The sequence below is a fragment of the Manduca sexta genome, chromosome 26 (assembly GCF_014839805.1).
Source record: "Manduca sexta isolate Smith_Timp_Sample1 chromosome 26, JHU_Msex_v1.0, whole genome shotgun sequence".
Taxonomy (NCBI): Eukaryota; Metazoa; Arthropoda; class Insecta; order Lepidoptera; family Sphingidae; genus Manduca; species Manduca sexta.
In genome coordinates, this window is record NC_051140.1 from 7,458,817 (window position 1) to 7,475,580 (window position 16,764).

Sequence of the window (16,764 nt, forward strand, 5' to 3'; positions counted from 1 at the left end):
AGCCGTGCGATTATTATGTACTACCTATTGCAATACATAGAGATGGATTCACACTATCTCTGAAACGAATTGGAAACAAGAATGACAGTTTAGCAAGAGCAATTGTCTTCAACATTTGCGCCACGAATGCGGGTATCATGTGCAATACCACATAAGTATTGCAGAATTGTAACACAGGGCGTTGATGAAAGAATCCTATATTCACTATGTATTGAGTTTTTGTCATGAATAGCTTTGGCTCGCGGCTCTACTAGCGTGAAAAAGAAAATGAGCCAAAATTTTAAGTAAAACCTCTAACAATGTATCAGTAAAAACCGTATACAATTCCATGCAGTAGTTTTTGCGTGATGCGTGTACATACATATCACAAAAAAAACTCAAAACTGTTGTTTTCAAACTCTAATAAAGACCCAACATATAAGGTTTTCTTCAATATCTATCATGTATTATTATTACCGACTTATTATAATTTTAATATATGTTTAGATATGGAAATAAACAAGCGTTCTAAATTGTAAAATTAAGTTGTATAACTTCAGCACATTCGGTATTTGATTGCAAGCATCAATAATCCAATGTCAAAGTTTAGGAATACGATATTATAATAATAAATAATAATATCAGCCCTGTATTGCTATTATAAATAATAATACTTGCCCTCTGCTGAGCACGGGACTCCTCTACAACTGAGAGGGATTAGGCCTTAGTCCATCACGCTGGCCTAGAGCGGATTGATAGACTTCACACACCTTCTAAATTCCTATAGAGAACTTCTCAGATGTGCAGGCTTCCTCACGATGTTTTCCTTCACCGTTACTTACGATATTACTTATGGAATAATAGTATCTAAATGATTTACATAAGAAAACCCCTTTTAATATGAATTTCAGTACGTAATAACAAAGATATCAGTCACTATAAAGAACCCTTCTCACATTTTCGAGATCAGCCTGTGTATATCCAGTTTCAACAGGCCGGCAAAATTGTGTCGACTGTCGAGGGGTAATCATCTCTCGTCAGTCGACATTATATTGGACCCCACTTGACTTATCATCAGGTGCTGTGGGGTCATTGTGTCGTGCCCCCATAAAAAAAAAACACTGGCCAAAGTCGTGTAATAGATTCAGAGTAGACATCGAAACGGTTACAAATATTGTTATATACATAACTTTGTTAACTAGACTGTCAGTCGAGTAGTCGAAGGTGAAATGATCAAACCCCTTCCTAGACTGCATTTTACTTTGGCAGGAGTTTTGGTCGTATTTCAGCCAAGAAGTATGGTGAACTTTCAAAGCGTCTATAAGGTATTCCAAACACATTACCAAGGACCATTCAAGTTACGCCACAGTTATAGACAACAAACTGTCCATTGTTACAATACTGTAACGATTTTTACAACACACCAGACAATAAAGGAAGAATCATAATTGCAAAATATCTTGCTAAGTTATTAAGACGTGTTCACAATGCACGAGTTTGTGAAATATCTTGTGTCGTTGAATGATATTTCACGAAGTCGTTAGGATCGTTTCCTGGTTGCGCATTGTTACTATAAATCCCTTCGCATTAGAATAAACTTAGTGAAAATATCAGAATGCAAGGAATAAATGCCTGTAGTAGGTATAAAACACACGGCAGGTTAACGAATTTAAATGTAATAAACTCTATAAATATGAATATCCTTGTGATAGTTGTAATTTTTCAATAGTTTTAAACGTAAAAAAGCACCTTATTTGTTCCATAATTAAGCTGACTTGTCTTATTGTGAATTTATTATGACGTAGGTAACAAGGTGCAAAGTGCAATGCATAATAATTCACTTCACACATGTCACCAGGAGTCCATATGCACGCACCTTTACATTTTCATCTCGACATAGATGTTGGACATTGTAGTGTCGGTCAAGGTGCGTAATTAATGTCATCATTTTGACAGTTCTCTCATATCGAACTCTATGAACTTCGCAAGTTTCTATTTCACCACCAGTGCATGTTGACTTCATTAATTCATCGTTAAGCGAATGAATTATCTGTGGCATTTTTTCATGAAGTCCATTAAAATTATTAAAAATCTTAAATCTATCATATCATTAGCTTAGAAAATATTTTTAAATATCCATCTAGATTTTTTGCTGTGTAATTAGTTTTTTGTACTGAATATAAGTAAAATACATTAGGTAAATGCGTGTGGGTGTGTAATTACCGGTTATGTATGTACGTGGAGCTTGGTGGGCGCAAATATAATACTTAGGTACGTCACGTTGCGCCGCGCTGCGTTGCTGCGTGTTCATATTCTTTCTACAATCCATGTGCATTATAGTCTGCTTATTTAGTAATAATATAGTAATAATAACTAAGGAGATTCCTAACTCCGAATCAATAACCACCGGTGGCTTGGGTTTTCAGCCTGACCATCGGAATGTGATTTATTTTTTTTATATTTTTATATGTATTGATATTTTATACGTAAAAAAATAACTTTGATAATAAAGAGAAAAATAATAGTAACTCTCATATGTGAGAGGCCGCCTGGGTAGGTACCACCGTAATATCTATTTCTGCCACCAAACAGCAGTTTGTAGTCACTGTTGTGTTCCGCTTTGAAGGACTTTGTTGCCAGTGTAACTAATGGATATAATAAGACGTAACATCTCATGTCTCAGGATGGTGAGCCCAGTGGAATACCAAACAATAATTTGTAATTCAAGGTAATTGTAATTTTGTAATTCAATCGTATTGCTTACTCTCATGTGAACGGCAAGCTCGTCTCGTCATTCAAAGCAATAAAAAAGAATAGTTAGAATATCATACAACCTAAACCAGGCAGATATCATAATTTACTCATCGGTTGCAGTTAACTCATCAAATTCGAGATTAAACAGTTGTGTAACCAAGTTGTTCACGGTTTATGAGACAAGCAAAATATTTCCAGCATCCAAACTGGATGTCTCAACGTTAATCATATTAAGTACAAGCTTGAGCGTGTTTAATTTAAAATTACGCAAATACGGGTAATTATGCCAAAAATACTTTCGTTTTGAGATTGGCAAACTTGTGATTTGCAGTTTTTTGTGCCTTGGCATGATCTGAACTAAACGAAGTGCTTTTTTTATTATTTCTTCAGCCAAATGGGAACAGCTCTGCGTCCACATTTTTGGACAAGTAAACAAAATATAAATTGACTTACATTGACTGTTAAACTAAATATGTAAGCTAGTTAAGTAATGAACAATAACTTATCAATATACGAGTAACGACTACAAACAATAACAAATTATAGTAATTGTGCGAATAGTATTTATTCATACGTTTTACGGACCTTTCTGGTAGCATTAGCTGTTGTGTATTGCTTGTCTGCACTAATACTATAAGGATGAAAAATTTGTGAGTTTGTTTATAAGTATTGTAGGGATTAATCTCTGGAATTACTGAACCGATTTTGAAAATTCTTTTACTAACAGGAAGCTTTATTACTTCTTAGTGCTATTGACACTTTATCCTGGAAATATATTTTATAACAGAAAAACTATTTCACGTGCACGAAGCCACGGGCACTATCTGTAAAGCTATAATAATGTAATGGAATAGTTGAAAGAATTATTATCTCTAGGGAGGAATGAAATCATTTATGATAAAATTTGGGTTGACACACCACACATCCAATTGTCTGGTTTTGTTTTATCTGCCATGAAATTGTTAAGGTAGTATTTAAATGTACAAGACACGATGAAGCGGCGGCCATTCGCGAACATCCTAATTGCATATTTTTCATACATGCATTAATTTGTGCTCACATTTTCTTGATTATGCAGCTGTACCAAAAAAACCAGACAAGTGCGAGTTGAATTCGCGCACCGAGGGTTCTGTACAGACTTGTAGGCAAGGTATTTAATTATGGCGAATAGACATTGAAATAAAACTATTTTTATGGATTTTATTTTATATTTTTAGTTTCAGGCGGACTGAGGTACTGGTCATCCGAAAAGTCAATGTTACTATATCTACCTACATTTTACAATTATACAAAATTTAAAATTTTAACTGTTGACGGTTCGATCTATGCAGAATGAGTTTACGGTGTCTTGAATTCTGGCATCCGGTCCTTCGGGTTTCGATTTAATTAAATATAGTGCAGGATACCAAGTTTGTGCTTGCTTCCAACCATCTTCTCTATTGAAATTCGGACTTTTTTTTTAATGATGTCTTCGAAACGTCGGGAGAAAAATGTGAATATAAAAACCGCGATAAAATCCGTAAAAATAGTTTTATTTCAATGTCTAACATTCGCGTAAATATAAAAAATCATTATAGAGTTAAACTTTTCCCGCAACCGCTCTATTTCTATAGAGCATTGGCCGGTTTAAAAACGAATGAGAATATTTAAATTATTGTTAAAAAAAAAGTTTTCATTACACTTTTATATCGATATATTTTCTGTGATTGTGCACGGATGTTTTATTCAATGTATATTAATACGTATGTTCAAACTTAGACAAACTTAACTTTGGGTTTTATTCTTAGACACGGCTATTGCACCTACCGCAAATAATAAGTTTGTAATAAACTGAACCCCTATTTTTTGTTTATGTGTTATAAAACATCGCTCCCTTCGAAATTTCATGTTTTTTTTGCCTTAGTAGGCCAACGAAAGAGCCGTCCGCCTGAAGGTAAGCTGCATCTGCCACCCATGGATTAAAGCAATGCCAGAGGCATAACCGAGCATTTCCTATTATGTTTCAATTACCTTGTGAAATTGCCAATTAGCAACCAAACGATCACATTTTTAGCATGACTTCTAAATTTTATTTTTTTACAACTAAAAGAGAGAATAGTGATATCTCTACAGCTCCCAAGAAAAAGGGTCTTGACAGACAGACGAACGAAAAGTATATAAGGGTTTTGTTTTGAGTTCCGGAACCCTAAAAACAACATTATAATATTAGACAGTTGAAAATGCCTGCAAATATCTTCATAGCCAAATTACTATTATGAACAGCGACACTACGCAAGAAAACAAGCGGGTGTAAAACATCCATTTCGAATAACTATAATATGATTAAAAAAATAAATAAACAATGTTCCTTGTTTTATTACTTAATCTAAAGTTATTAAAACAAGTAGCGACTTCTACAATATACTTGCGAATTGCATCACGTGTAATATTTTTATTGTGTACTAACTTCCACTAAAAATGGAACAATATAATAGTTTTTTCACATTTTTAGTGCTTTTGTTTTGTAAGGCGCTTAAAACTAATAAATTGACCTTTGAATAGGTGCCTAATAGAAAAACAGGATTGTTAGATAGTCAGTTGCTTAACATGTCATTATAGTGAACATAAGTATATATCTATAATAGGTTGTTTATCCCTGAAGGTGTATTCTCGAAATCGAATACCGAGTGGGGCAATTTGATATTAGATTTTTACCGGAGTTTGACATTTGTGCCCGATATAGCGATAGGCTCGCCCTCTAATCACATCATGGGAAGGAACACACACAGCGAAAAATTGGTGCTCTAGCACCTCTACCCATCCCTTCGGGGATGAGGCGTGATTGTAACTGTAGGTAATCAAAGTTTCTCATATTTTATATCTACGGATGTATGACATTTAGCTACGTAACTCCATGCCTTTGAATCTTAAAACAAACAGATTTTAAGACCTGTGAAAATAAAAAAAAAGTTTATAATATTTTTTATGTATTAAAATAAGCAATTTTGGGGTCATCTAGTATTGTAAAGCTGTTAAGATAGACCAGCTAAGTTTTGGTTATCATCGTGCTAGAATCGTTGATATCTGGAGCTGCACTACACCAAGTAGGTCATAGGCATTTTGTCTCGTAAGAATAAAAAACATTGGACTTTACCGATAAATAAAATGTTTAAAAAAACAAAGATTGAAGCCAATATTTGAATACAATTGAGTTTAGTCATTGCGTTACAATTAAATGTTTACCGTTTACCTGAATGCATACTTTTATGTTCTTTACAATATTTTTACGCATTCGATGTTTATTTATCGTGAAAGCAGGAAGTGAAATGTGTTTGTAATATTTTATCATTAAAAAATGGCGTCACAATACGAACATCTTTTTGAAGATTTAGGAACAAAAAAACCGTTTGGTATGTAAGAAAAATAAATCAGTAAAAAAATAAACTAAACTACTAATATATTATGTATAGAGTGTAAGATTTCCCGAGATCCGAACAACTCTCCCGTTGCGTTTTCTTTTTAACCGACTTACTTTTACTTTGTTGGTGGTAGGTCTCTCATATGTGTGTTTACGCCTGGGTAGGTACCACCGCAATGTCTTTTTCTGCCGCCAAGCAGCAGTATGTAGTCACTGTTGTGTTCCGGTTTGAAGCACATTGTAGTCAGTGTAACTACTGGACATAATAAGACTTAACACCTCATGTCTCAGGATGGCGAGCGCAGCGGAATACCAAATAATACTTTGTAATTCAAAGTGTTGGATGGTGTTTCTACTGTTTATGGGTGGTCGTATCGCTTAGCATCAGGCGAACGGTAAGTTCGTCTCGTCATTCAAAGCAATAAAAAAAAAACTTAGAAAAGGAGGTTCTCAATGCGAAGTGTATTTTTTTGTATTTAATTTTGTCTTTAAAAGTAGCAGTGCAGGTATGTTTCTGATTTTTAAATATTTGTTTATAAAAAAAATCATACGGATACGTTGCCGGTCTTAAACGAAAGACGTTTAGATATATAAGGGATACTTACTAGGAAACAACAGCTATCTGCTAATATACGCCACTTCTCTGTGAGTGTACTAATCAGTGGAGCCGAAATATGTCTGCAATTTGAACTTACTGCCTTAATATGTTCTCTAAAACAGCTACAATCCAATCGGTTGTAGGCAGTAGGTGTTGACGCAAAGCCGTTCATCCCGAATACAAAGTTATTTGCTTACTTATTTTTCTAGGCGCAATTCAAACATGGAGTGCGACGGAAACTCTATTGGGTTTACTTATAGTACTGGTTACATATCTGGTGTTAGTCGTGAAGTTTTTACCAGCTATCATGAAGAACCGCCCAGCGTATAAACTAAATAATTTGTTGTTATTTTACAACGCATTTCAAGTCCTCTTCTCGGCGTATTTAGTTTTTATTGTAAGTATGTGATATTGCTATAAAGTTTTTGTGAGGAGCTCTTCAAGTGAATTTTCGAGAATATTAAATTATAATACTAGCTTTTGCTCGCAGTTCCGCCTACGTAAAAACGTTTTTTCGGGATAAAAGGTCCAGGATATTCTTGGATAAAATGGAGCCTATAATAGTTTAACTATAGTATACTTTATTATAATATGCGTTCAATTTCATGCAGTAGACTTTGCTTTTTTTTTCAGTACACACGGTATATTTTGAGATATAATGTAATAACAACAAGATGTCCAAAAGATCAGGATCTACAGGAGGTATGTATATATTTTTTTAAAGAACATAATTGGTGAAATTGGATAGATAGATATATAAAGGGGTTTTAATAGGAAATCTGGAAACACTTTCATTACGAAAATAATGATGTATTTTTGATCTAGGACAGGTTATCATAGAGCTTTTAGAATTGTCGGGTTAAACGCATAAGCTAAAGTCCAGTATTGGAACTGTTTGCATTAGCTCGTTGTATCTGATACGGAATCTGTTACAGCTGGTCTTATTTTATCATTTATTAGATAACTAGTGGTCCAACAAATCACTAAGCTGATAATGTTGAGTGATATCAAATTACTCCATTGACTGTTGGAAGAAAAAATTTAACAGTAAATGTCGTCCAGACTTTTTTTTTCATATGGACACTGGAACTTGATCCCGCTACCTGATGGTAGTACTTGTATGGAGTAGAGTACAAATAAAGTGTTGACTAACTAGAGATGATTACCCTCGCCAGTAGACACAATTTACCAGCCTGTTTGAATTTAATTTTAATTTCTACAATTTTTTCAGGTCATCAATGAAATCTATCCTTACTTCATTGCGAAGCATTTAGACCTCCTCGATACAGTCTTCTTCGTGTTTCGGAAGAAAGACAATCAGATTACATTCTTACATCTGTACCACCACACGACGATGGTGGGTTGGACATGGTTCCATCTGATGTATCATCCGACAGACCATTTCGTGGTAGTGGGGATGCTGAACAGCTTTGTTCACGTATTGATGTACGCTTACTATGGGATATCAGCGCTAGGGCCGAAATATGCGAAGTATGTTTGGTGGAAAAAGCATTTGACCAAGGTTCAATTGGTAAGCCGTTCAGAATTTAGTATTTGGTTAACATAACGGTGTTATTGCTGATTTTGGATGGAGTTTACTCTTAGAAGTAAATTTTCAGTTTTTAAGGATAAGTTTGATGAATTTGTAGTATGAGATCTCCTTTTTTTGGATTTGTCAAACTCTTATAAGTGCAATGATGTTACAATGTTTGAACGTCTAATGTTTTACTTATTTTGGTGACACGTTTTCAACGTAAGGTATTTTATTGTTTCTGTTTATTTCAGGTTCAGTTCATTTTGGTAGTCTCCCATTTACATTACCAGCAGAAGCTGACACCGTGTCCGTTGCCTAATGCCTTCCACTACTACTGTATGGCACTAATTTATTCGTTCTTCGCTCTTTTTATGAATTTCTATATTAGAAGCTATCAAAGCAGAAACAAGAAGAATGCAATAAATTCTAACTAGAACGATGTTATTCTGTGTTATATCCTCTTTTAGACATATTACGACGAATGAATTTATATGTTACTAAGCAATATTTAAAGTATACGACAAATATTAGAATTGTGTTTTTTTCTTGTTAGTCAATTTTTCTAACCCCTCCTCTATCTTTTGAGTAGACTTAGGCCATTTTTTTCGATAATAGTCAATTAAAGTTAAAAGTTTAATCACACTGCGCATTGCAAGCGAATTAACAGCGAGGTGAAGGTGCTCCACGTTCGTCCAATCTTATAACAGACTTTAACTGACCACGGTAGAAAAACGGGCCCTTAGCTGATTACTGTCAACATGATTTTAAAATGAGGATATGTATATCAGTGTAAATAAGAAGTTACAATTTGACATAAGCAATCAAAATAAACAAATATCACAATAATCGATATAAATACATCAAAAATACTAACATGAATCGAGAATCCTTTCTGTTATGGAAGTCGTTTAAAAGTAAGAAAACCATCTGGGCCCTTATTCTGTATGATAGTGTAAACGCGTAACGCGGCCGTGTCATGTTATCTTCGAGAAATGTGCGTGGAATGGTATTCTGTAAGCCAAATTTCTATAGTCATAAACATGATGCGTTGTGTTACGTGCTTATTACGCACTATTAAAATAACGTGCGGGATAGAGAATAAGGCCCTGACTTGGTTTCTGTAGCTGCTACTCCGGAGTAACAAAAATCCTGTTTGTTTTGAGTCAAATAGCACGTGTAGAATTTATATGAACGGAAGAATTTCACAAACATAAAAGTCTCTGGCAAAGATTATATTTTTATATGAAGTACATATTGTATAGAATTAGTATTTATTTGTATTTATGTGGATATGTATGTTTCATATATTATACCCATATTGTTTTATCTCTGCATCACGAAGGATGACTGCTAGAAAATGCCTCAGTCCACCTGTTTTCTGTATATAAAGTTTCAATAAATAAATAAGAATGACATTAAGTAAATCTTTAAAGTTTTTATCGTTAAACGTTTGTAATGTACTCAATAATCAACATTCAATTGACTTTTGAACTGAATTGACGATGCTTAAATACAGTGGTTATTTCCTCCTACCTATACATACCTACTATTTTATTTACATACGTACTAGTTATTGGATGCATTTGAAAGATTTATAAAATAGTAGCCTATATGTTTATTATATACTTACCAAATTTCACATACTGTATTTTTCAGAGGTTTCTTCTTCTATTTTTAACAAACATTCAAATATACAAATTTTCGCATTTATGTATTTATCTTAATTAAGAAAATAAGTGAGATAAGTAATGGAATAAATAATTCATGATTACTAATATCAGTGTAACAAAAATCAATTTTAAGATCGCAACTTATATACTTACAAAAATACATAATTTTTCCTGACATAAGTAGATAAATGCCGTAAATACATGTACCTAGATCAACAAATGGATTCAAATAATTTTATATTCGCGTAAATGATGCCTTGTATTCTTGGTTCTACACCTGCTGACCCCGGAAAAAGCGATTATATATAAAATTTTGTACCATATACATTTTGTCAATATATAATCAAGTAAAAATATACTCATTATACGATATTATGCGAAGGCCTGTAAATAAGTGTGTAAATGAATGAGGAAGTAGGGCTTCTAATGTTAATTGATCACTGACTAGGAATACATTAAATAATGGAAGATTCATGTGGTACCCTTAAGGTAAAGGGTGCAATATTTTTATTTATTTAATTATAATTTAATTAAATAAATAAAAATATAAACCCTTTATATATAAACCCCCTTATTCATAGACGTTATTTATCCAAGGACGGAGCATTGCTGTGATAACAAATCTGTTTCTTAGCTTTGTGTATCTGACAGCTTGCTGTTTGTTCAGCTTTGTTTATCTGACAGCCAACTAGATTCAAGCTGTATCTCAATATTAGCTAATCACAACGACTTCATGACTACGCATTGCGAAGGCTGCCATGCCGTCAGCACTGAGAAACAGACCTGTTATCACAGCAAAGATAGATCTTAGATAAATAACGTCTATGAATAAGGCGGAAATAGTATAACGGTGGACTTAATGCCGAAGGCATTGTGGTGCAAAGACTAAAGAAGGTATGTACACAACGAGAGATGGTAGTTAGTGGACGAAACATAAAAAAAGACTAATATAATTAATTTTCGGTACTATGTAAGTGTAAGGAAGAGATAGAGGTTATATATATTTTTTTCACCTTATATGGAGTATGTTAAGGCGAACTTAATGCTAAGTGCATTCAAAATGATACCTAATATATAGAACGAGTCAGCTGGTTTATGATTAAACAAAGTTATATTTTAATTACAAAAAAAAAGAAATACGGTACGTAGAAGAGGTAAGACTTTATAAATATGGAATCAGAATTAATGTTTACATCCTAATGACATATCTTTGACGAGTAAAAATAAATCCAGTATTAAATTATGGATACAATACATAGTAAGTAATAAATACAATGTAGATCACAAGTCAAATTGAAGTTCAATAACGTATACTAAATGTGCGTAAGAAACGATTATTTCATGAATAATAATATAATAATAATCAAATAAAACTATTAAGTTCTTTGTCTTTTTATATACATATCTTCTACAGTTAATCGGTCATTTCGCCAAAATTATCAAGTTGTATGAATGACTAATAGACGCTAGAAAACTAGAATTATGAATAAATTTGTTTTTTGATCAAAAAAATATTTTTTAAGTATAATGTTATGACATAGTATTTGGGTATTATTTTCTTAAATATATGATCAGTAATAGTAGTAGATAAAGCATTTTATTTTGGTAATTATAAGCTAGTGGTACATCGCACCATAATCTACACCATAGCTCAAATAATACACAACCACAATAAACTAGGTTGAGGTAACCCTCTGGTCGAGCTAAGCTCGGTATACTGAGCGCCTACTCTAAGACCTTCAGGAGAAGGGTGGTCCAGTTTCCCTTTAAGTGAAAACGGAATCCCTAGAACTTTCCTAATTATTTTTGTTCTGTGAAGGGGTGTGCCTGTGTAAGGGGTAGCCATTTTGCCGTTTTGTTTGCACTCGACACAAAGTTCAAGGTCACGGTCGCGTCACTCCCGAAATTGCGTTGCACACCGATATCGCGTGCATTAGATCATTACGGCACGATCACGTCGGAACGATCACGTCGGGACGATCACGTCGGGACGATCACGTCGGCACGATCACGTCGCGGTCACCACTGTGATGGGGTAGCCATTTTGCCGTTTTGTTTACTCGTTATGTAGAACCGTCGAGTACAATAAACAAGTTATGTATCTCCGTGTTTCATTGAATGGTCACCCCCGCGTACTCCTCACACCTGTTTCTGGGTGATAATGTGTGTTTTGTTAATAATATACTTTTTATATCTTTGTTCTATTGTTCCGTATGATAGAAATCCTTTACTGGACACTAATGTATTAAGTTATTATGCCAAGATGAACAGTTACCATTTGTAATGCAAGTCAAGGTTGGCAAGAATCGAGAAATTTCTCGTCTTAGCTTCGTCATTTATAAACTGATGAGTCTAATTATTCTGAAGCTAAGGTGTTTGTTTTAACAAGTTTTTAACTGGACTTGCTACATAGGTTACTTTTTGTCCCAGAAATTTAGTTTTACGCAGGCGGAGCTGCGAGCTTAAGTTAGTTAATGGTAATTGCAAGAAACACACCAATTGCTTGTATATTATCTGATTAATTATCGGCCCTGGAGTATTATTTAAATGTAAACCTTAATTAAAAACCAAATCTTCGAATTATGCGGCCCACAACTTTATTCCAAATGCAAAAATTAGATCATATGATCCATATATATTTTTTTATCAGGGCAAGGCAAACTAGTACATGGTGATTTCGTTTATGGTAAATTATTCATGAAGGATCATATTATTGAAGAAAATGTGGATTAAGCAACAAATAGCTACAAAGTTGTTTATAGATATAAACATATAAATAGATATATGATTCTATTTATATGTATTGTCAATCAATGTCGCCTAGCAAGCATGGTTTTTGAGACCAGTAACGCAAATACCTTTAGTATTGTTAAACTTGTTCTTTGTGAATTTATCGTTCGCTTTAACGGTGAAAGAAAACATCGTGAGGAAACCTGCACATCTGAGAAGTTCCTCTGTAGGAATTTCGAAGGTGTGTGAAGTCTACCAATCCGCACTAGGCCAGCGTGGTGGACTAAGGCCTAATCCCTCTCAGTAGTAGAGGAGGCCCGTGCTTAGCAGTGGGCAAGTATATAATACAGGGCTGATATTATTATTATTGTTAAACTAATGATGAGACGCAGTGGTGCCAGGCCATAGGAGGGTTCACTTCGCAGTTGATCATCCTTCTATGCAAAAATGTAATTTGCAAGTTCACTACCCTAGCAAGTAAAATAAAGATTTGCGCGAATATTCGTAATGACTAAGTTAACATCTGTATAGTCGTTAGGCAAACAATCATTAACATAATATCTTATATAATACTATATTACAAATATAAAATATTTCTAATTGAACCCAATACAAAAAAATAGTTGTCGTTTTATTTATGTTGAGGAGGTCTCTACTGCATCATCTAAGTTCAAGGCCACATAACAAGAGTTCTCCTTTACATCCTTAAAGTACAACGTCCCAAACCTATAAAATTAAAATGGTGTACAAAATTAAACGCAAGAAGAGTCATTTAAATCGAACTATGGTTCAATTACTCCATGGAATAAAAAATATCGCTAGACAAATATAAAAAAATCCGATGAATAGATAGCTTCTCTCCTTTGGAGACATAAAATGACCGTAAAAAATTATAGTGCTCCTGATTATGGCAACACAATTTACTATTCGAAGTTTACACGCGCCCAATTTTAACGTGCCACTTTTTAGTTCGCAAAACGCTTAAGTAGCGTTAAAATTTAGATACAATAACTTAAATATTACGTATTGTTGTGTTTCGGGATTGATTGAAAGGAAGCTACAATATCCCTGAACGTTAATATGCTACACTTTCTTTCTTTTCAGAAATATTCTTTTATCTCAGGAATTTTACCACATACGGAACCGTAGGTAAAAGCTGATATCATAAATCTCAAGAATACTTACAAAATGTTTGGACTTTTCCACTGACCTTTTGATAGTCATGTATTATAAACTTGATTGTTATTATAGACCAATACATGTCGTGATTGTATTTCGCAGGACAACTATTGCTCTGGGGTGTCGGGTTCGAAGCGGGTTGGGGAAAGTGATACTGGGTTTATTCTCAGTATCAGACCAGAGTCTAGAATTTGTGCCCGATATCACGATAAGCTCACCCTGCAACATGGGGTAGAGCATACATGGCGAAGATTGGGAGTCCATGTTACAGCGCTGTACGGAGATAAAAGGCATGTTTGTTTTTTTTCTCCATAACAAATACCGCGGTGTTAATATAAAGGTTTCCAAAACATGTCCATTGTCCACGGAACCCTATCTATGAACATAAGTATTGACATGAAGGCTTTTCTATGCGTATACGCAGCGTATGCAGACTTCAAACGATCCCGTTGCGCTTCAGTCATCTAGCATTAGCGGAGGCGGCTACACGTTCTGCTCGCCGATCAAATTGCGAAATTATCAAACGCGAGTGTTTTGTTTTTCATAAATTTTGTGTACTGACACCAGAAAAAGGTCAGTTATGATTTTTATTTCTAGATTTTTTTTATTTTTGGTATGCTATAAATTTTCAATGATTTTAAATTTTTGTGATGAATTGTCGTTCAGTACTTGCAAGTGTCTTTCGATCTAACGGTTTGAGTTTTTACTCAGTTTGATCAGGTTTCGTTTTTTATCATCTCGGTTTTAATATAGATGCTTAGATGCCGTATTGTTAAGGTTATTTCCAGAACAAAAGCCCTACTGAGCATATTCCAGCATAAAAGTTGCCAACACTATCTCAATCCAGAAATTGATATATGTATAAATTTGCACCCTAACTCATTTCGAGGTTAAACATTAATTAATTCTTATAATTATGAAATTAATTACCTAGGTGTCACCTCTATAGTTTAGTAGTAGTGTTTCGTATAGTCTGTTGACTGGGAAGTCCTAGATTCGATTCCTATATTGGGCTATCGGAATTATATTGAAAAATTATTCAAATTGCAAACTACCTCAGGAAGTAGGTTAACCTAGACTTCATATTGGGATGGGACCTAAATGAACATCTACTTATTATGTCATTTTAACATTCAATGTTTTTTAAAAATACAATCAATTATTTCGCGTTACATATTTTTGGTCACTCAGTAAATTGCAGAATGAAGGCGTCAGATGATTGTTTTCTGTAGATTTGGCATTTCATCGGGCCGAGTCGTAATTTCGTAATTGCTCGCTCCATTATTGCGCATCATATAATTAACCATTGAAAGCAAGCACAGAGTTGCATGTTAACTTTAAAATCAATAAATCCAACTGTAAAACGAGACATCTAAATTGTGTCGAAGTCGTTTTATTTTAACCTTGTTAATGAAGCTTAAACTTTTTAGAATTATTTTAAAAGTTTTCGTAATAATCTTTAGGTATGCATATATTCCGCTTATGTCATAAGATCGAAAATATCTTTGTTAAATAAACAATTATGAATGAGGTCAAAGTATGACCTATACCCAATTTTGCTGATTATTATTATAATTTTGTTCATAAATAGTAAAATATTTATTTTGTTTTTAATATATCGCTTATTTTTCAATGAAATCTTTGATTGTGACATTGATTCTAGTTAAATTTTATGGAATACTTAAACAGACGATGCAAATTAACTATCACTTTACATACATAATATATTATCTATTGCTCATAAAATATAACTTTGAATATTAATCAATACAAGATTAATGATATTATTATCGTAAACCACTTGGTAAGTCTACTGTGCAATTCTTACATATTAAAAATCAAAGTTTTCTGCTATATCTGTCTGAACCTGAAAAATTTTAAAATTATCGTACAGATTCCGATGAAATTTGGTATGAAGATAGTTTGAGACCTTGGAAAGGTAATACTTAGCGTGACTTTTATCCCGAAAAATCTCTTTCACACAGCTAGTAACTAACTTAATTACCCACTATTAATAACGAATATTTTATACTCATTAATACATGTATAGTTTATTTCACATAATAGTACTAGAAAAACATCGTTTCATTTAACTTGACCTAAAATACTATAGGAAGTTGGCAACGGATAGCGTGACTCGAGACTGTTTGGTTTGACCGTATTTTTTTGGGGTGTCGGCGCATTGTGCCGGCGGGGCTCGCCAACCCGCCGCGGATGTCTACTGACGAACAAATCATTGATGTGAAAGTTCCCTAGTTCAAACTGGACCTGTTACGTGCTCTTGACCATTGATCAATCTTATTTTTTCAAAATGAGCTCACTGCACCTGTTAGTAAAGTGTTAACTAACAAGCGATTATTCGGGTAGTCATCACTTAGGTATGGTAGGTTAGCTAGGTTAGGGCTCATGTCCTCGCCGGTGAGGATCGCGACGCGTTACCCTTCTATTTCCCCCTACTTGCCAGCCCGAGCTGGTTACTTCGGTTTGTACCTTGTCTTTTGTATAAACTTTATCCCTAATTTAAAATGTCCATAGTTATATAAGTAATTTTAATAGTTGTTTAGAAATAATAATTATTCTTATTCTTTGTTTTGACGTATCATAAGTGCAACTTTGTTCGCCTACGTGATAAATATAGTATATTATTTTATTTTATTTATTCCTCCCAAATTGATACAATTAGATGGGTATGTTTGAAACCAGATGTACAAAGGCTGATCCACTTTTTTTTTCTCGGCGTTTATCCCTGGTCGTGTCATACTTACGTGGCCACTAAGCGGGGTTTAATACCTTGCGTAATTTACAATTACTAGATATTAGAGCAATTAATAATAATAATAATAGCTTTTGCTCGTATTAACGTCTTTTCTAGGGATAAAAAGTAGCCTGTTCATGTGTAATTGAGTTTCTTTTTATTTATTTA

General features: G+C 33.9%; 2 protein-coding genes across 2 annotated transcripts in view; both read left to right on the top strand.

Moving 5' to 3' along the window:
• The first annotated feature begins 5,989 nt into the window (after positions 1-5,989).
• On the top strand, positions 5,990-8,792 carry LOC119190779 (elongation of very long chain fatty acids protein 7-like). The gene is made up of 5 exons (XM_037443566.1): positions 5,990-6,122; positions 6,938-7,125; positions 7,362-7,430; positions 7,960-8,259; positions 8,514-8,792. Exons 1-5 carry the CDS (start codon positions 6,068-6,070, stop codon positions 8,694-8,696), a joined length of 795 nt encoding a protein of 264 aa, XP_037299463.1. The 5' UTR covers positions 5,990-6,067; the 3' UTR covers positions 8,697-8,792.
• Positions 8,793-14,276: 5,484 nt separating this feature from the next.
• Positions 14,277-16,764, top strand: part of LOC115453591 (elongation of very long chain fatty acids protein 7) — a 41,582-nt gene continuing 39,094 nt past the window's right edge. The window contains exon 1 of the mRNA XM_037443553.1: positions 14,277-14,414. The gene's annotated coding sequence lies outside the window, so the exon portion shown is untranslated. The remainder of the gene's footprint in view (positions 14,415-16,764) is intronic.

Bases quoted from the DNA above. Each gene is read 5' to 3' on its own strand.
- LOC119190779 (XM_037443566.1), top strand. From the start codon at position 6,068: ATGGCGTCACAATACGAACATCTTTTTGAAGATTTAGGAACAAAAAAA. The intron at 7,126-7,361 runs GTAAGTATGTGA...TTTTTTTTTCAG, and splicing joins CGGCGTATTTAGTTTTTATT to TACACACGGTATATTTTGAG. The intron at 7,431-7,959 runs GTATGTATATAT...CAATTTTTTCAG, and splicing joins AAGATCAGGATCTACAGGAG to GTCATCAATGAAATCTATCC.